The 19,465-nt window shown below is 48.1% G+C and overlaps 1 protein-coding gene across 3 annotated transcripts; it reads left to right on the top strand.

Moving 5' to 3' along the window:
- The first annotated feature begins 247 nt into the window (after positions 1 to 247).
- Positions 248 to 19,448, top strand: ATCAY (ATCAY kinesin light chain interacting caytaxin). Of its 3 annotated transcripts, none has more exons than XM_013302626.3 (13): positions 248 to 800; positions 2,636 to 2,765; positions 7,205 to 7,269; positions 7,633 to 7,854; positions 8,611 to 8,796; positions 9,482 to 9,584; positions 10,142 to 10,273; positions 10,697 to 10,783; positions 11,282 to 11,380; positions 11,658 to 11,693; positions 12,596 to 12,631; positions 13,382 to 13,414; positions 13,990 to 19,448. In XM_013302626.3, the coding sequence occupies exons 2-13, from the start codon at positions 2,689 to 2,691 to the stop codon at positions 13,997 to 13,999; spliced, it is 1,086 nt and encodes a 361-aa protein (XP_013158080.2). In that variant the 5' UTR covers positions 248 to 800; positions 2,636 to 2,688; the 3' UTR covers positions 14,000 to 19,448. The 3 variants fall into 3 exon arrangements, with proteins under 3 accessions (XP_013158080.2, XP_027648680.1, XP_027648681.1); XM_027792879.2 differs by having other exon boundaries at positions 13,379 to 13,414; XM_027792880.2 differs by lacking the exons at positions 248 to 800; positions 2,636 to 2,765 and adding an exon at positions 4,527 to 5,099 and having other exon boundaries at positions 13,379 to 13,414.
- Positions 19,449 to 19,465: the final 17 nt, after the last annotated feature.

Here is a 19,465-nt window from a genome sequence, read left to right as displayed (position 1 = left end):
TCTGTACAGCCCCGGCACCAGAAGTGAGACCAGTGCCTAAGGTTTAGGTTACAAACAAGTTTTGCATGTGCAAGGCAAGATGGACCATTAAATCCTGCATCCTAGCACACACGGAGGCCACCTTTTACTTTCTCAGTGAATGATACACTGTGTTAAAAAGCCCTCCCCTTCTCACCCACCCCTCCCCAGCTCCCACGCCTCCTCTAGGACCAGATCCTGCTGGATGACGGGCATCCCTGGCTCCCACTGAGCGCAGCAAGGAGGCTGTGCGCTCAGCCCCTGGCAGCATCACTCACCCGGAGGAAGAGAGCAGGGAGATACTGGTACCGCGCAGCCCATTGGCGGGGGGGTGGCACCGAAAGGGGGGTGCCTGCAGCTCCTCTCTCCACCCATCCTCCATAACACCCCCCTCCCTGTCACCACCACCGCCGCCATCCTCCTCACACACAAAAGCAGTACGATTAGCTGACTTAAGAGAGCTGAGGCTTGCCAGCTGCAAGCAGAAAATAATAATAAAATACCTTGGAGGGGAGGGAGGCAGCGGAGGAGGAGCAGCCATGGAAGAATACGAGTAACTGCCCTCAATTCCGCCCCCCCAACAAAATCCAAATCACAAAGCAACGGCTGCTGCGAGAAAGGCCGACCTAGATGTGTCCCCGCGCTCCTCCGCTGAGGAAGCTGCACACATCTGCACCCGGATCCAGGCGCTGGACCCCCTGAGCAGCCCGGCTCTGCGGGGAGGAATGCCTAGCTGGGCTACAGGCAGGATCTTCTTTGTTCCTCATTAGCCACAAGCATCGGTGAGTACAGCATCATCTGGGCTTCCATACTGCCGGGCGATGTTTGACATTAAGAAACGTCAGACTCCAGCCCGGGATTTGCTTTGGTATCTTTCCTTTCTCTTCTTCCCTCCATGATGCCTTCAGGGTTAGCAGAAAGCAGATGACAGCAGTGGGGAGGAGGGAGGGAAGGTGGGGGCTCTCTGAGCCCCAAGGTATCTCCTTTGCCTGCATGTAGGGAAATAAAAAATGGAGACATACGTGACCATGCATGGGCATCGCATGCAGCCAGGCGTGGGGCTGAGGACAGAATACATGATGTGCTGGGAGGAAAGGCTGAGAGATGCCGGGCAGGGAGCACACCCTGCAACGCTCGCAGCCAGCTCTTTGCTCTCATTGCTATTTCTGCCAGTGCCTGTAATAAAGTCAGATGCTGGATTTACTCAGGCCTCTACGTAGCTTCATTCCTTTAAAGCAGATACAGACAGACAGATTTATCTTCCTCCAGATCATCACCAGAGACACCCTCTGTAAATAGAAGCATCCAAAGGAAGCAGTAAAAGCACTGGCTGTCTAGAAGAGCCTTATAGCAATGGGTCAAACTGAGAGATGCTGATTTTCCTGACACCAGGGGAGAGGCAGAGCAGCCCCATCCACTTGGGAAATCACCCTAGCTCCCTTATCCCAAAAAAAAAATACGTGTTACTATCCAGGCCAGTGCCTGGACACGTTTATAGTGTGAAGGCTCAGCTCGGGAAGGATGTTCAGAGCTGCCCTGCAGTGGACGGGTTAATGCACGTGCCCAGCACACGAGCTGATTTAAAAGCTGACCTTGTCCCCTCGGGCCCAGGTGCTCCAGCAGCATCCAGCTGAGAGCAGCATCCCTGCTCCCTCTGAGCAGAGCCAGCCCTGCAAGGACTGGTCCTGAGCCCTGACGCACGCTGTGAGGGGCTGCAGGCCGTGGGAAATGGGTACAAGGGGTTGATTTGTGCTGGCTGGCAGCGCAGGAACCTTCTAGTGACAGCAAACTCACATGGTCCTCGGGGCCCCTTGTGCTGCCGTGGTGTTAGGATGGGTAAGAACCAGGCTCGCTGGGTCGGAGCCGGTGCTGCTCCTTGGCACTGCAGGAGAGAAGCAGCTGAGGAGCAGCACCTGCCTCCGTTTGAGGTGCTCCCATTTTTTGGCATCGTTTTTCGTTTACCTGGGGAGCAAGACAGGGATGCAAATTCTTCAGGGGTCTGGAAGGTTATTCACCATCCTGTGAAGGCCTCCTCACCCTCCACAGTTTCTCTCTGGGTGCGGGGAGAAGCATGGGGATGGAGCACAGACCAGACACCAGTAGTCAGGAATTTCTCAGCAAAACCACAGCCATTAACTTCTGCCCAGGCCAGTAAAATGGAAACGTGCTACTGCCAAGGCAACCTGAAGTCAGCCTTGGAGGAGCTCACTCTTCTTTTTCCTTTTAGCCACATTTCATTTGCCTCAGCAGAGGTGCTTCTTTATGCTGAGATGAGGATTGGAAGAGAAGTAGCAAGGGAAAAGCAGGCAGACATCAGCCCAGACAGTGTTGATCCTCAGGGAGAAGAGCTAAGGTCACAACTGAGCAGAGAGATAGCTATTGCTTTGATCCAGGGCCAAACCCCCCCCCCCCCCTCCTCCTTGTCCAAAGTGTGTCAAGTAGCCACAAACCCCCTTGTCCTTGCCTTGTTGCTTTTGCAAAGCAAGCAGCTATCACGCTGCTTCTCTGCGGAGCACAGCACCAGCACACCCGCTCTGAATGGCTCGGATGAACACTCCCTGGCCATGATGCTCAATGCTCCATGCTCAATGCCAGCCTCTCTGCCTTCCACTTCCAGCCTGAGCCCTTCCCCAGGGGAACCGCTGTGCAGCCACCCCAGCTCTGAGTACGATGGGGACCACAGAAGCCACTTTGCGGATGGAAAACGTGGATGTGAAGGAAGAGTGGCAAGATGAGGACTTCCCCAGGTTTGTTCCCCCCATAAAAGCCAGGGAGAATTTTGTTTCTTCCTGTAAGAAACCAGCACGGCATGGAGCATACAGGTCCCTCCCACCACCACCCCAGGCAACAGGAGTCTTAACTCCAACAGGGCGATTCTGGCCAGAGAACAGAGCGTTTTGTAGCAAGGCTGCTCGGAATGCTCAAACATTTTGGGGAGGCTTCTGGCAACCTTCTGTGAGTATGTCAAGGAGAGGGTAAGGAGCCAGGTGCAGAGTACAGGGAGCTTAGCATGGATGAATGAGTGTGTATAGGGAGGGAGGGAGGGATGGATGGATGGACTCCTTCCCCAGTCTCTGGATCAAGCAGTGTCTCCCCAAACAGAGCAATGCTGCTTTGCCAGGGATTTGCCACAGGATGCAGAGTCATCGGGATGCAATGACCACTCAAACTGACAGGCAGAACCTAAATGGCTGCAAATCTTGTAGGAAATGACATGTGGGTGATGGAAGGTGCCACAGCGGCAGCTTTTGTCTTCACAGACATTACTAACTGTACAGAGCGCCCAAAAAAATCCCCATAAGGTCAGTGTGCGCTGAACGGGAGTTCAGCCACCCAGAGGGTGCACCCACACCCATCCGCACCCCAGCACTGCCCCACACATGCAGCACTGAAGCCTGTGGCCCAGCAACAGCTTCCTGGGGCGCACACAGCATGGCCAACACCAAGCCTTGCTGCAGCTGGGTGCGGGCTGCCGAGGGGCTTCTCAGGGCTGTCTCACCCTGCCCAGCCGCAGCTGGATTCCCCCGCAACCCACAGAGCCCCTGTGTGCACAGACAGAGGCGCAGTGTGCTGTGCGGGGGGGCACGCACAGCCCCAGCCCTGCTAGAAAGGGGCTCCTGTGTCCCTGGGTGCTGGCAGATGAGCCTCGCTCACTCACCCCCGGCCCAGCTGCGTCGCTCTCTGAACCCCTCTGTCTGCCAGCCCAGCACCCGGCACACGGGACGTGGCTCGTCCTTCCGCTGGCCCCAGCCGTGGGCTCAGCCAAGCCCTTGGGTTTCTAGGATGGGGGTTTGTTTCCTCTGAGAGCAGCTTTGGGCTGATGGAGCTCTGCCAGTCCAAGGCTCCCTCAGAGCACTGCGAGGACAAGCACTTAATGGAGTAGGAAGGCAGACAAGGTACGGAAAAGGAAAAGGAAGGTATTGACCCAAGGCTCCCTAGAAAAAAGGGGCAAAGCTGGTCTGGCACCCGGACACCCAGGCACTAACCCACACCCTCACCTCGGAGCAGGAGCTGCCAGGCTCCATTTCACACTGGCCACGCAAGCAGCAAACTTACCCCAGCCACAGTCCAGCCTTCAACGGCATTTCTGCTGCCGAGCCCTCAGCACCACGGGACACGGGTGTCACCACTCCTGCCTGGCAAAGGGGGCTGAGGCAGAGGCAAAGGGATGTGACCGTGGCTGGGTGGCAGATCAGTGGCAGGGACAAGGCCAGAGCCCGACGAACAAGCTCCCCAGCCTGCTGATAGACTGGCTGCAGAGGGGTTCAGTCGGGAATGATGCAAGGGGAACAGAGCCCAAACAGCCACTAGGCAAATGAGTGAATGCCAGCTGTGTTTAACTAGCATTAAAAATAAATAAATAATAATTTTCAAGATGCTTCCCCCTAGAAGCATTAAAATAATAGGGCAGAAGCTGCTGCATGTGGGACAGTAGCTCTCCAGCAGATGATTTGCTGCATAGCTATTTTTGCTTAGCTGTGATTAACCAATCTTGCAACAAAAAAAAAAAAAAAAACCCAAAAAAAAAAAAAAACAAAACCAAGCATACCCTAGACAAAGATCTGGGCTGGGGAAACTGAATTCAGCTGCTCATTAAGGACACAAGGCGACATTCCCACCCCTCCCTGAGAAGCTGATCTGCAGAGCAAGCTCCTGCCTTGCAGGTTGCAAAGGTGTAGCGCCAAGGCGCTAGGCGAGCGGGGAGGAAAGGGTCCCCCCTCCTGCTGCTCCCCCCAGGGTTCAGCCTCCTGCTGACAGTGTCTCAGCTGTTGGTGCAAGTGCTGTCCTGCAATGATGCTGTAGCGTGCAGCGGGGCGAATACAGGAGCATGCTCACTCCATCACGAATCCATGAATCCATCGGATCACGGTCAGTGAAGGCTCGGGCTGGCTGGGGCCAGAGAGAAGGTGCTGGCAGAGGGAAGCAGGGCAGCATGCTGGCAGCAGAGAGCAAAATGGTGGCACCCGTCCCCTAGAAAACCTGCTTCATTCAGAAAATTTGGCATCCGGGGCTAGCTGCGTTTGGGAAGGAAGATTTACGGGAGAGACTGGGAGGCAGTGATCCGAGCAGCCTTTGGGAAGGTAAGAAAGCCTTTTTCTTCACCTCTGGCTTCTGAACTGCTTTTTGTAAACGGCTGCTAGCACCGGAGCGCAGGGTGCCTGTGCAGCACGTACCCGGGGTACAGCTGGGCCCTGTGATGCTGCCTCACCGAGCTGTGCCAGGCGCCAGCTCCCAGCCGGACAAACAACCAGCCCGACCCCTTCCAGACAAAAGCCGAAGGGAGGGGGAGAAGCTGGCAGGGGGCAGAGGGGTCTCTCTGACCGCTCAGGAATATCGTGGCAGCCCACAGGGTCCAGATGCTGCACCCGCGAGCAAGGAGCAAGCGCCTTTGATCAGGTCTTCAACACTCATAAATATACAATAACCAGCTAGGAGAGGATTATCCCTTAATCTAAATATTTATAGGGTTTAATTTGGCTGGTGGCTCTGGTGTCATGGCAGCAAGAAGAGGAGCCTTTGCAGGGCAGAGCGAGGCTGTATCCCCCTGCGGACTGGGAGGTACCGGTCCCCATCAGTCTCCCCCCCGCTGTCTCGCTGGACCTCAGCAGCTGCTGGACTTAAAACTGGTGGGGTTTATCCGCCCGCGCCCCCCCCCCCCCCCCCCTTACAGCGCTGCCTTAAAACTGGTGGGGTTTATCCCCATTTCACCCCAGGGCTGTCCCAGCACCCAGGATTTTACACTTGGAGGGATGAGCCCTTCCCTGTGTCAAGGGAGAGCTTCCAGCAAGGGGCAGGTGAAACACGAATGGCTCAGGACCCTTTTAGGCAGACCTTTGACACCATGAACTTGCCATGGGGTTGCTGGGGTTTGGTCAAGCTGTGCAAGAAGTTTCAAACCCAGCTAATGCCAGAGGACAAGCACAAGTCCCAGCCCAAATTAAGGGGAAGATTGTCCGTAGAAGTCTCCAGCTGAGGGTGGGCAGTACGCTGCTCAGTCACCAGCTGGGGCTCCTCACTGCAGTACTGGGGGCCAGATCCTGGCTTCACTTACCCCAACATGGGTCAGGAGCAACGCTGCAGTTTCCAAAGGGTGACAGCCGCGTAATGAGGTTTGGCATTATCATCTATACAGGCAAGCCAACTTTTAAATCAATCAATACCTCTAGCCTCCGGCTGGAGGCATGGTGATTTATACGAGGAGGGTGCAGGAGCCAGGCATGAGAAGCTACAACTCCTGGAGCCCCAGGAAGGCAGCGGTGGGTCCTGGCTCCGAGCTACGGGTCTGAGCGTTGCTGCCTGCATCTTAGCTGAGGGCAAGCCGGCTTCCAGACCTCAGCAGGGTCTGGGTATCACAGTCAGCTTTTGTCGGGTGAGGGCTGAGGTGAGGATGGGGTGACAGTTCTGGGTTCACACTTAGGTTTGACCCTTGCCTCAACCACCGCCTGCCTTAGGGCAAAGTCACTACAGCCTCAGGAGGCAGCTGCGCTGGATAAAGTTGTGCTCTGCTGCAGCCAGGGCCTGTGGCAGAAAGCAAGATGCACTTTACAAAACCATTGGCAGAGAGCGCAAAGTGCTCTTGTGCTAAGCCTCCGCTGCTAGCTCAGCTGCTGCTGGGATCAAAGCACCCCCCACCGGGCTTGGGAACCGCCAGACTGGCTGGGCAGCCCGCTGCATTGCCTGCGCTGCGCAGGGAACAGGATACAGGCAAAGTACCGACTGCAGAATATGTTCCCTGGTACCCCAGAGCCCTAGAGCTTGGCACTGCCTCTCAAACTTCTGGCAGAGATAAAAATGGGGATAATATGGAGAGAATGAGGATGTTACCAGGCTCTTCTGGGGACAGGATTTGTTCCCATGTCTCTGGCTGGATTTTCCAGCCTCTTGGCTGAGTGGCAGCATGAGGGATGTACTAGGGGAGAAATGCAGGGATGGTTCGGGTGTTAGCAGGGATTGCACAGTATTGCAGCAAGAAGGCCCAGCTGCTGGGTTGCTCTTGGGCAAGTCACCTGAGGGTACTGCTCAGGCTGAGCTCATAGGTAAGAGGGAAAGGGCGGAGCGCACATGGGGTTGCCTGTTTTTCCCTGATGTCCCCAGTTCTCTCCACTGCCTGCCATGGAGTGACTTTCTCTTAAACATCACCTGTTATCTCCTTCCTTTTTACCTCTGCATCTTGGCTTGCCTGCAGACCTCTCCCAGAAGAGACGGGGATGGAGTCACTGGGCAGCCCTACAGAAGATGAGAATACATCCTGTAAGTACCAGCCTGCCTTATCAGGAGTTCAAAGGAAAAGAAGCCAATGGGAACAGCAGCTTGCAGTTAGGGCAAAAGCCAGTTCCCTTGGAGTATCTGCAAAAATTCCCATGCGGGAGAGGAAACCAGCAGAGATTTAAATTTGCTAACCTTTCACGAGAAGCTGGGGGAGGACATGGGTATGTCAGAAGCGTTGGGAATTTAATCCAGCCATACCTGCAGGCACCCAGTACATCCCAGCTATGACCCACCACCCTTAGCTTCCAGGACCATAGTCTGAAAGATGCATAATGAAAGCACCATGTCTTGTGCTAAGGACACAGGACAAGGACAACCTGTCAGCTATTTTCCTTTTAACTCCAGCTCCCCCAAATACATTAAACTTTAATGGGGCGCATCGGAAACGGAAGACACTTGTTGCACCTGAAATCAACATTTCCCTGGACCAGAGTGAAGGCTCCATTCTCTCCGATGACTTCCTGGACACACCAGATGACCTGGACATTAACGTGGATGATATCGAAACACCTGATGAGACAGATTCCCTCGAATTCCTGGGGAATGGGAATGAACTAGAATGGGAAGGTAAAAGGCTGGTTCTGGGTGAACGTTTGCAGGGGCTGGAGCTTTTTTTAGTGTCATTTTAATCACTTTTGACACCACTCAGCATCAGCAGCTGAGGATCAACTTTCCCAGCAGCAAAGCACAGCCAAGCCCCATCTTCCACACAGCATCTGTCCCACTAGGACCCCAGCTATCTCAGCACTTCCATCCAGGGATAGGGTGGGCAGAAGTAGTTCAGGGACTTGCAAACATCAGAGTAGCCTTAACTGAGAAGAAGGCACAAGGCTGTAGACAAACATTCCCTTCCAGCTGCAGCTGGGCCACCCCCCTGGCTGGAAGGTGATGCCTGCTAGAGCTGTCATGTGAACGTTCAAACTTCTTGAATAACATGGTCTTTGCCAACCTGGCTGATTTTGACTGGCTCAGGCTAAGAAGGATTCATGCAAGCAGCTCTGCGAGCAGGTCAGAAGACAAGTGGCACAGGTGATGCCCTCTTCAGCCAGCATAGATGGATCTGAAGGAAGATCCAGCAAAAAGCCCAGTGCCCGACCTGGGACTGCAGGTACTATAAGCAGTGTGAGATGTTAAGCTTATTTCCATTACAATTTGGCCGTGGAGCAAAATTATTAAGAACTACAAACTTACACAGCTCAAAGCTGTAGATGAAACAGATAATCCTCAGCCTGTGGTTGTCACTGTCTCTTATTGTGCACCAAAGCTCTTGCAGAGCCTCTTCATACATTATATTAAAGGCAAAAATATTTGTCCCTTTTCCAGATGACACTCCTGTAGCCACAGCCAAGAACATGCCTGGGGACAGCGCAGACCTGTTTGGGGATGGCGGGACAGAAGATGGGAGTGCTACTAACGGGCGGCTCTGGAGGACTGTCATCATTGGAGAGCAGGAACACCGCATCGACCTCCAGATGATCAAACCCTACATGAGAGTGGTGACACACGGAGGTGAGGGAGAGGGTGGCCTCATCCTGGCTCGGTGGATTTCTTTCAGCCCATCTTTGTTAAGCTGGAGGGAATCATTGACCGATTGCTTTGATTGTCTTCAGGGAAAAATTGCTGTTAGTTTTGCGCAACTACATGGCAGCTAAGCACAAAAGCACCCCACTCGTGCCAAAAAACATATAGCCATGTAGCAATGTTTCAATAAACAAGAGTAGAGATAATGCTGGCTCTGAGCAAGACTGAATATACCCTGACTCTCAGCTAGGTGCAGGTAAGCATCGCCAGCGATGAAAGGGGCTGTGGGCGCTTACTCCCTCTGTGGCTGAGTGCCGGAGCTGGTGGCACAGCTAACAGTCCATGTGTCAAATTAGTGACCTGTCTGAAACCTGAGCAAAGCCAAGCAGCCACCAAGGGCAAAGCTCGCAGCTCCGTGCTTTGGCACACTTAAATTCCTTCCCTGAACTTCATGTGTATGTTATAGCCACAATCAGGATCAGAGGCAGATCTACTTCTGAAAAAGATCCACAAGAAGGACAAATGCACCAGCGCTTACCTAGAGCTGAACAGAGGCACAAAAACCAGCCCAGGCCCAAAGCTGACAATACACCTTTGCTGCTGTTTTTCTCCTTAAGCTCTTGCATCTCCCCCAGAAAGCGTCACTGATGCTGCCTGTATCTTTATTTCCCAGGATACTATGGAGAAGGTCTCAATGCCATCATTGTCTTTGCTGCCTGCTATCTCCCAGACAGTAACCTGGCCGATTACCACTACATCATGGAGAATCTCTTCCTGTAAGTGACTGGTCAAGGTCTGCGAGGGGGAGGAGGGCAAGGAAGGTAACTCAGGCTCTGGGAAAAGAGATTCTATGTATTCATTGCATCAGGAACCTCAGCTGGAAATAGTTTGAATCCAGGCCAAGGGTACCCAGTGTGCAGCTGTAGACTGGAGCATCACTGGGTGAGACACTGTCCACAATATTTGCATCCAAGTCCAATAAGTCAAAGTATTCAAACATTCAGTGTTAATTATGCCAGTGATGGACTCACTACCATATGCATGGTAGTGAACATATGCATACAACACCGAACAGCTGGTAGATACTACTGCTAGGCAGAAGAATGGCGCAGGGATGTCCATCAGTGTATGCGCTATGCTAACAAGTACCAGTGATCCCTGAGAAATACCCCAAGGCATCCTGCAGAGATGCCAGGAGAATCCAAAACCTATTCCAAGGTCTACAAAGAAAGGGCCTGGGTGCCTTTTGGGATGACACACAGGCACTTGAAAAAACCTCAAGGGACCTTTTCTGAGTCTCATGTTCCCATTGCTTTTGACCACCACCCAACAGATACGTGATCAGTAGCCTGGAGCTGCTGGTGGCTGAGGACTACATGATCGTGTATCTAAATGGAGCAACACCCCGGAGGAGGATGCCAGGCCTTGGCTGGCTGAAGAAATGCTATCAGATGATAGACAGAAGGTGAGAATCCTGTTGGTGTTGCCTCTTCGTTCTTCCCAGGCCTCTTCCCACATCTCTCCCACTGCTTCCTTGCAGCCTTCCCAGCCACCCCTCCTTCCTTACTCCCCCGACTCCGTACTTTCTTCCTCTAGGACAGCTTTCTGACTTATTTCACACTCTCCTCGTTTCCTCTTCTCCCTCCTTCCACCACAAGCACCTTCCCAGAGATGAGGCTAACACAGCACCCAAGCAAAGCAGTGCTCCTGCAGCCTGCCAGGTCTGCTTAAATAGGGTTCCTAAGGCCATGGGCAGGGCTTTTGCATGGAGCCATCCAGCTGGGGCTGGTGAGCGTCATTAGTTGCTGATTAGCGCCCTGATACATTACAGGTGAGTTTAAGAAAAGCTACTCTGAATCTGACTTTCTGTCCCCTGGCTTTTCCACAGGCTGCGTAAAAACCTCAAAGCATTGATAATTGTGCATCCTTCGTGGTTTATCCGGACAGTGCTGGCTATATCCAGACCCTTCATCAGGTAAATATACCATGTTGCCAAACTTGGCTGTTTTGGAGTGGGAGTTTAATCTCAAAAATTAGATCTTAAACTCACCTTTAACCAGTAGTGACCAAGCTGAGACTGTTCATCATTTGTCTTACATCTCTCTGATACTTCCAAGGACAACCCCAAAGGTGGTTTTAGGAGACACTGTGGTGGTCTGGATGCAGATCAAGGCTTGTCCCAGTGGATAGCGTGTAAAGATTTAGTGGGATGTGCAGAAATGGTGGTTCTTTTTCCCTCCTACAGATATTGAGAGATGGGGGTCAAAGCAAAGGAGGTACAGTAACAGGGCATCACACCACAATTTTTAGTCATCAGCATATTAGCTCTGGAGGAGATGGGTACACGCAGACTACAGAGGATACAGAGATGCAGAACTCCCTGTTTCCATCAGGAAAATTCTGACTTCCTATGGAGAGAACATCAAAACAAGACCTCAAGCACACACTCTCTCTCTCTCTCTCTCTCTGCCAGTGTGAAGTTTATCAATAAGATCCAGTATGTTCACAGCCTGGAGGAACTGGAGCAACTAATACCAATGGAGCATGTGCAGATTCCAGACTGCGTCTTACAGTGAGTATCAGGGGGGCCGTGGGGGCACGTGTAGCTCTGAGGAGGCGCAGGACAGAAATCCTCTGTAGCAGGATTTTGTGTGGAGTCAAAACCCACGTGCTAGAAAGGCAGAGCCTGGGGCACAAGCCTTAGCTCACTCCTACACCGGTGCCAAGCAAGAACCTGCACGCTGTGCCAGGTTGCAGTTTCTGTTACCTTCAAAGCAAATGTTGCATTTTGCTGAAAGTGAACAGTCCTGACTGGGTAACATTTAAAGAATGTTTCCTGTTTGTTGCAGATATGAAGAAGAGAGGATCAAGGCCAGAAAAGAAAGGTACAATTATTGGGGGGACAGCAGGGAGCAGAGATAAAGGGTGGGTTCATTTTCTTGGGATGTTTTTGCTTTCTCTCATCGTTATTTGTGTCATAACCTGTCAATTCTGTGTTCATCCTACCTTGCTATCCCACACAGCCTACGCTTACTTTCTACTGATTTGCTCAAAATCAGCAAAAGCTGCAGGAGGGAGGAGAAGCTTGATTAAAAGATTATTTATCCACAGAACCATTGCTCTTAACCCCACAAGTGCATGCATCCTGAACATGCACCATATGTGCTAGCAAAGGTCACCAGAAATCACTCTTATGTATAAAATTGGCACATTCTCCCCACATGACTGTGCAAACTGACCTTAAAGTGGGAGCTAGTGCTTATTTTAAAAGCCACTTCATTCTGCTGGAGTGGCATAAAGAGGGCCATTAGTTTACAGTTTGTTTTGTTTCATTTTCTAGACCCATTACATCACTGGTGATGTAGGTTAGAAGTGGTGGCCATAAACAGTGATAAGTCAGCTCTGCTAAAAGCAAAAGGCAGTCAGGGACAGAGGCAGGACCAGCTGGGTCAGCACAAGAGCGCTGTGCTGTAACAGCTCCTCCTCGTGCTGCTGAACTGGATGGGAGATGCCGGTTCAGGAGGATTCAGTTCATTAGCTACTGAAAAGCAAGTTGACCAGCCCAAATCAGCCCGCTGCCTCCCTCGAGGGCCAACAGAGGCATCCCCAGAGCACTGGGATTATCAAGGCGTCAGTTATCACGGGGACAGAAAGCTAACGGTCACCTCTGACCAGACCGGTAACCTGTCTGAGGTCCAGCTGTCTGCCCAGAAAGTCCTTGGGTACGTCACCCTTCCATGCTGCTAGCCTCTAGGTCATGGATTTCAAATGTGACTTGTGTTTACAGGGCAGAAGAGAAACAAGATATGGCTGAGAAGGAAAGGTAGCTATGCTTTTTTTATTTATCCTTCCCTTACAAAATATCTTAAACTGTCTTTGGTGATGAGAATGGCCCTGTTGTTTGGCGGTACTGCCTGGTGAGCCAGGCTCTGCCATCTCAGGAGATGTTTGGACCCCAGGACACTTCTAAAGTGTCTGGGGACTAATAAAGCCTCTCCTCTCTATAACTGCTCCCTGTGCCATCGCTTTTGTGATGTTATTGACCTTCACCTATGCGAATGGGTTCCCAACGCGGCTTTTGACCTCTGAGAAGCTAGAGAACGTGTTTGGTCGTGGACCAGAGCCAGAGGCACTGGGGAACATTCTCCTGACATTCAGTTGTAGCATTTGCACGACGGTGCAATGCAGAGGGCTGAATTCTGCTGTCGGGCGCATCTTGGGTGTGCATAAAGGCAAGATATGAGGCTGTAACATGAGATGGGGAGGAAAATTCTAAGGAGGTTTGGAAGACAGTGTCGAAATCCAATGCCAGGATAATTTGGCCTGAATTTGGCTCTGCTTCAGAGTGACATAGCCTCTCTTTTTTTATTCTATCTACCTAGCTCCTGAGGGGGAACAGGGCATATTTCTGCTATTCTCTTCCCAGAGAAAAAGGAGCTTTGATCAAAATTGACAAGGTCCATTGGATGTCTGAACTATTCTGAGAAACTAGTGGGACCTCAGGGCCAAAAGAGAGGGTGATTCATTTGTGATGGAGACTCACTTGTTGTTTTGCTGGTTCTCTTCCAAGCAGGCCTGTGCCCCCAGCAGAGGATCAAGAAACCAGGTTTGATTTGCCCCTCACTCCTTTGTTTGTCTCCATGTGATAGATTTCATTGCATTTGTAATCCGCTTAAAGGAAAGGCAAGACTGGATTAGGCTCAGGACCTCTTTAGCCCGGTGCCACTCACCTAGCACAGAAGAGGCATCAGCCACTTTGCAGCAGTGGGATGCCAACCCGGGAAGCTGGGGGCACCTGCACCCTGCTGCGGGGCGGCTGCAGCCACAGCTGCAACCACAGCAGGCTGTCCCAAAGCAGGGACTGCTCACAGCTGCAGCTGCTGCGGAGGCACTTGAGAAAAGCTGTCCCTCCATAATTTACCTGGCATTTGCCGCATGGTAAAGGTGTGCACATGGGCCCTTACTGCCTTCCTTTACCCTACAGTAACTTTTTCATGGTCCCATGCACTCAGGAAGAGTCCTTAGCAAACAAGAAAGCCCATTAAAGCTATGAATGACATTATCTTTGGCTTTGATACCCTTTTGTAGAGGATTACACCCAAACATTTTTTTACATAGTGGGAATAACATTTTTGCTACAATTTGCTTTCTAAAAAGAACTGTCTTTCTGTTCCTTCCCAGTATGTCATGAATCGAAGTAGAGTGGAATGAATGGAGAAGAAGAATGACACAGCCTGGCAGTCACCCACGTAAATGACCTTTTGGTATAAGACCTTGTCGCCATCTTATTCCGAGTTCTGTAAGATCATGGAGCCTGCCTCCCCTGTCTCCAAGATGCAAAGTCCTTAAAACTTTTTGGAAACATCTTACTTTAAGAAAAAAAAACAAAAAACAAAAAACAAAACAAAAAAAAAACCACAAAGCAAAGCAAGCCAAGAATAGCACTTTTCAGGACAGGTTCCAGTGTGTTTCAATAATGGTCTGTGGAGAGCTATTAAGTAGTGCAGATAGATACCATATTTACCCTTAGTAAGTTAAGAGCATCCTGTAGTCCATTAGTCACCAGCCCAGAAAGAGATATATTTTTTGTTTAAATTATAAACCCTTCCCCTAACTTGCTGCTGGCCAGCACTGAGACATTTTGCTTTAAACTGCACAGCCAGTTTGACGTTACAACAGCCATTGCCCCAGGGAATATCTAATCCAGGCCATGAAAAGAGTGCATTTTTGTCCTTTCTATTGCCAGTGTATGTTTCTTCCTGAAAATACCAAGTGCCCACTGGTCTAGGCACCTATTCCAGCCTTGACCGCCTCAGTTAATTCATTGCCAGTTCCTTTCATTAACTCACACCATACCATTCCTGTGAGCAAATGCCATGTTTTTTCCCCGATTTGTTCTGTCTCAGTTTGTAAGGCACTCTGATAACTCAGAAGGAGAGTCCCATCTGTATGGCAGCCTCCACAGAACCTTCTTATGCACATCTTCTTCTACCAACGCACACACACCAAAAAGGTCTGGTTTTAAGAAGGAGCCTTACGGACAGGAAAGTTTTTCATGCCTTGTCTTTGTATTGATTTCATGACACCGGACAATCATTCACTGTTAATACCTCCTATTGCGGAGACAAGCTGCTAGATGTTTGACATTTCCTACTTGCCATCCCTGGGTAACAAGGGCCTCACCTATAAACATACCTGCCAGGGAAAAAAAACATACCAGGCGGAGAATGCTGCAGGTGTGGAGGCAGGTCGCTGTATCTGGGTTCAGCTTCTCAGTTAGCCAAGAGATGCAGAGGTGATATCGAGACTCTTGTATTTTGCACTCGTGAGGATTCTGTGAGCAAAAGAGGGAAGAAAAATTAAGAAACAACTGTCTGGCCAAAATCATTTGGAAACTCCTGATTTCACCAGAGCCAGCTTACACAAACTATCTCAAATGCTGTCAGGCAAAACCCCTTGCAGACAACTGCAGCTGAAGAATTACCTGCGTATTTCACCACTTAAGGAATATTTCAAGCCTGGCAACGCCAACCCGTGGCTATTTGAAATTACCACCATTTCACTCTGCTCTGAAATCCCCTGGAGAACAATTCTGGCAAAGCAAGATCTTCCTCAAGATAGGGATGCCTCCTATGTACACATGAAGTTTTTCTTTTTTCCTTTCAGTGAATAAAGCTGCTACAGATGAGATCTTTATTTTCCTGAATGTTACAAAGGAGCAACATATATGCTTTCTGACACGACTTCTTATCTGATACACGTTTTTCTCCTGCACTTCAGTCACAGATGTATTTACTGAACAGACCTTTGCATGAAGAACAGAGCACTGCACCCGCAGCATTAAGCCTAGAAGCTGAGAATGGTAAAGATGCCCGATTCTGTCTCACTGGCATCTTAATGATAAGCACCAAGCAAAAATCGGTCTTCATAACTTTCTAGAAATTTCATTATGAGCCAGTTATTGACAAAGTGAATTCTGACCAGCATTTTGGGGGTTTTTGAAGTTTAGGTTTTATGCCAAGTACCACCTCCCCGCAAAAGGCATTCTGTCCTAAGCTTTCCCAACAGTCAGCAGGCATCTGTTTCAAGACAGAAGCAGCAGTCAGAAATTTCCAAACATTCATGTGTTAACCCAATCTGCAAAACTGGGTGTCCTTTTTCACACATGGTCTGTCAGATGGACTAAACGAACCCACTGAAATTAAGAAAGAACTCCTCAGATCAAATTAATTTTAGCTCAGACTATAAACAATCACAGATCTCCCTGTAGTGTAAGAGTATGTTAATTCACTGTCTCCCATTGATAATACTTAAACCTAGATTTTCCTTCTTTTCTTTTGACACCATTTTTATGCATTTAGATAAAGAATCATCTGCTCTGCTTTCCACAAAAGAATGCAATGCAGTTGGACACTGAAAGGGTAGTTTACAATTATATAACGAAAAAAACTGATAGAGCGTTAGTAATGTTTTAAAAGTACAGCTCCAGAAAGCTTTTATGTATCTGTAATTAGTAAACACTTCAGTGAAAAATGTTGGCACCACAGAAAACACTGCTGTTATGGAACACATGGACATGGAAGATAAGAAACCCCAATTACGTTCAGTCTTGGGGCCTGAAGAAGCAGACGGCTTCTTGATCCTCAGCAGTAACCATACCAGAAGAATGTGGAGTTTGGTTTTGTTGTTTTGTTTTTTTCCAAAGAAAAGACACTCTGTCTACATTTTCAGCAGAACTACAGAATAAGCAGACCTGAAGATGAAACTTCGTAATTTTTCAAGTCATTCCTTCAGGGCAAGGTTAAGAGTTCAGCTGTGAAAAGGACAGATGACCAATTTCATTTCAAGCTAGCAAGTAATTTGTTTGAATACAAAAGTCAATTTGTAACTTCTTTGAAACAGTTTTTCAAAAAGTGCACTTTCTGATAGAGCACTCTAAGTAGTATGCACTATATTTTAATTTTTAACAAAATTTTATGAGCGTATAAATGTTATGTTCCTGAATGGATGGACGGATGTCTGTATGTCTTTTCAACATAGAAAAGAACCTGCCACCCATAATGGATAAACTATAGCTAAATGTAAAAAGCGCATTTTTATAGCAGCAACAGAAAAAAAGTATCATTTGACTTCTTTCAGACAGTGATTTTAGATGCTACTTGAAACCAAAGTAGCTACAAATTCTTTGACAGAAACACAGAAACAATCAAGTTGGCAGCATCCCTTTACCAAATGCGGAGGAAATAGCAAAGTTTGATGTTGATAGACCTGCACAGGCTTCAAACAAAATCAGACCTACATGTTGCAATAAACACAGCACCAAACATGCTGCATTCATCTTCAGAAGATCGTTACAGATTTCGATCCACCCTGCAGTGCAGGTGAGAGATCTCAGTAGCTCTCCAGGCCAGCTGATGGGGTTCTCAGAGGCTGCCCACGTGGTATAACGGCCTTGGTGGGGAGCTGTCAGCCGGCGGCTTAAACCCAAGACTTACCTTGCACCAGAGTCAAGCAGTGACAATGGCCCAAACAGAAAACGGAGGTGACTGAAGCCATTGTTCAAATTTCTTTGCCAGTTCCTTAGAGAGCTGCCCTCAAAGCCTGTCTGCAGAAGGGTTTGCCAGCCAAGCTTTACCTTTCCCCTGGAGATGCAGTTCATAAGAGAAATACGCTATACCAGCAAAAGAAAAAAAAATAAAAGTTGCTAGTAAAAGTGCATTTACATTAGAACTTTTGCCAGTATATATACATATGTTTAAAAAATAAATGAAATAAACTAAATCCTTCTAGCAATACTGCTATACTGGTCAATGTTCCAAATGTATACCAGGCCTTGTTTCTCTCTCACAAAAACATCTCTGAAGGATAAATATATTGACTTATGAATGCCACTGTGTTATATCAAAAAGTAGGTGTTACCAACAGCATTTTCCTGGTCTCGGATTCTACCTTTCATGATATTTTCTAATGGTGAATCAACAGATAGCCACATTTCAGCTGCAGAAAAAGATTTTTTACACCCATGATAGCATATTCACAAAAATCACAGTGTTCTTACTCACAGTCTAATGGCTGAATGTCAATATTCATCCAGCATCAGCCCACAAACTGGAAAATCAGATCCCTTCCTGTACCGTTGGTGACAGACTAGGACATACCTTCCCATCTCTTTAAGGTAGTCACAGGACTTGACCTGTTGTCAGTTTGATTCCCAAGGAAGACACAGGAAATAAAACTGAGATGCTGCTGTATATTCAAGTTGGATAATTAACACGATTTCTCCTGTACAGTACTGTGTAAATGTGAGTGGATATTTAGAGCATACCTCATTGCAATTTTTCCATCTATTTTTTCCAAAGATTATTTGCTTACAGATGTGCATACACATGTATGAGAAAACCTAAGTGGTAAAGGTTTTAGAAGCAACGCATCCTCTATTTTACTTATCTAGGGATGAAAAAACAAAAAAGTTATTGAAATGCTGGTGACAATAAGCTCAGATTGGCCTGACAGCAGGTGAAATGTACCGGCAAAACAGCTATAAATACAAAAGCACATGTTCTCTCTTTTGTATTTCCATATCTACTGGCAGTCAAAAATACAGCATGCTACTGGTAAAGTGAATTTTAAAAAGTCACCATGACAATATAACATAATCTATCTCAGTTTCTTTTTCCTTTGTAGTGGGTCCTTTTAACCCAAACCTACATGTAAAAATGTGTGAACTGTCATTTTTCTAAAGTGTTTGTAATTAGGTGGTTTATGCTAGAGACATAGATTGCTGTTAAGTATGTATTATTCTTTTTGCTTTGTATTATTCCATAAGAATCTGTGGATATTCAATTAAAATGAGACTAATCCTTAAGCAAAAAATGCATACCCCTCTTTTTGTCAGTATCTTTTATTTAGATTTTGGCTCCATATGGAAAATACAAGGAAAATTTTTGTTTGGATCCTATTCCCTAGAACAAAGCAAGTCAAAGTCCTCCCTGGCAATTATGATACTGCAAAATGAACGTCTCAGAATGTTTTTACTAAAATAACTTCCATTCTACCAATATGCCATATGACCTTTCCAAGTTTCCCTTAGTGTTATGCTTTAGAAAAGAGTCAAGGAAAAATTGCTTCCCTTGCATTTCTATCAACCTGTACAGAACCACACTTTTTTCAGGTTTTTTCATCTCACATTATTTTTACGTATCTTTTTATACTCAAATTGATAACAAGATCGGGAATTACATTGTAAAAATAAAGACATGCACACAAAAAACCCAACCCAAATCCACTTAAACAGAAAAAAACCCCAAACCCTTACAAATAAGCATTTACAGGAAAATGCCTGAGATGTCTAATTTGAGTCGGTTTTAGATAGGTTATTAAAATATTTCAGTTAATTAATTGGAAGAATGAATACATACATGTCTAATCCTATAACAAGCATTACTGTTTTCACACTGTGAAATAGCTCATTCAGGAGATGTATATTAGTTTAAATGAGTATACGTTCGTAGGGCTACACTTTTGCTGTATGCATGTATGAAAACATATTTTTTGCTATGATTTTATTTTCACCAAAAAACTCCTACCTCAAACACAGTAGTATCAGCAATGTGCTCTTCTACTCATTCTCTGATTTTTTGTTAAATTTATATGCAAA

This window comes from Falco peregrinus, chromosome 5 (assembly GCF_023634155.1).
Source record: "Falco peregrinus isolate bFalPer1 chromosome 5, bFalPer1.pri, whole genome shotgun sequence".
Lineage (NCBI taxonomy): Eukaryota > Metazoa > Chordata > Aves > Falconiformes > Falconidae > Falco > Falco peregrinus.
This window is presented reverse-complemented; position numbering and strand designations above follow the sequence as displayed.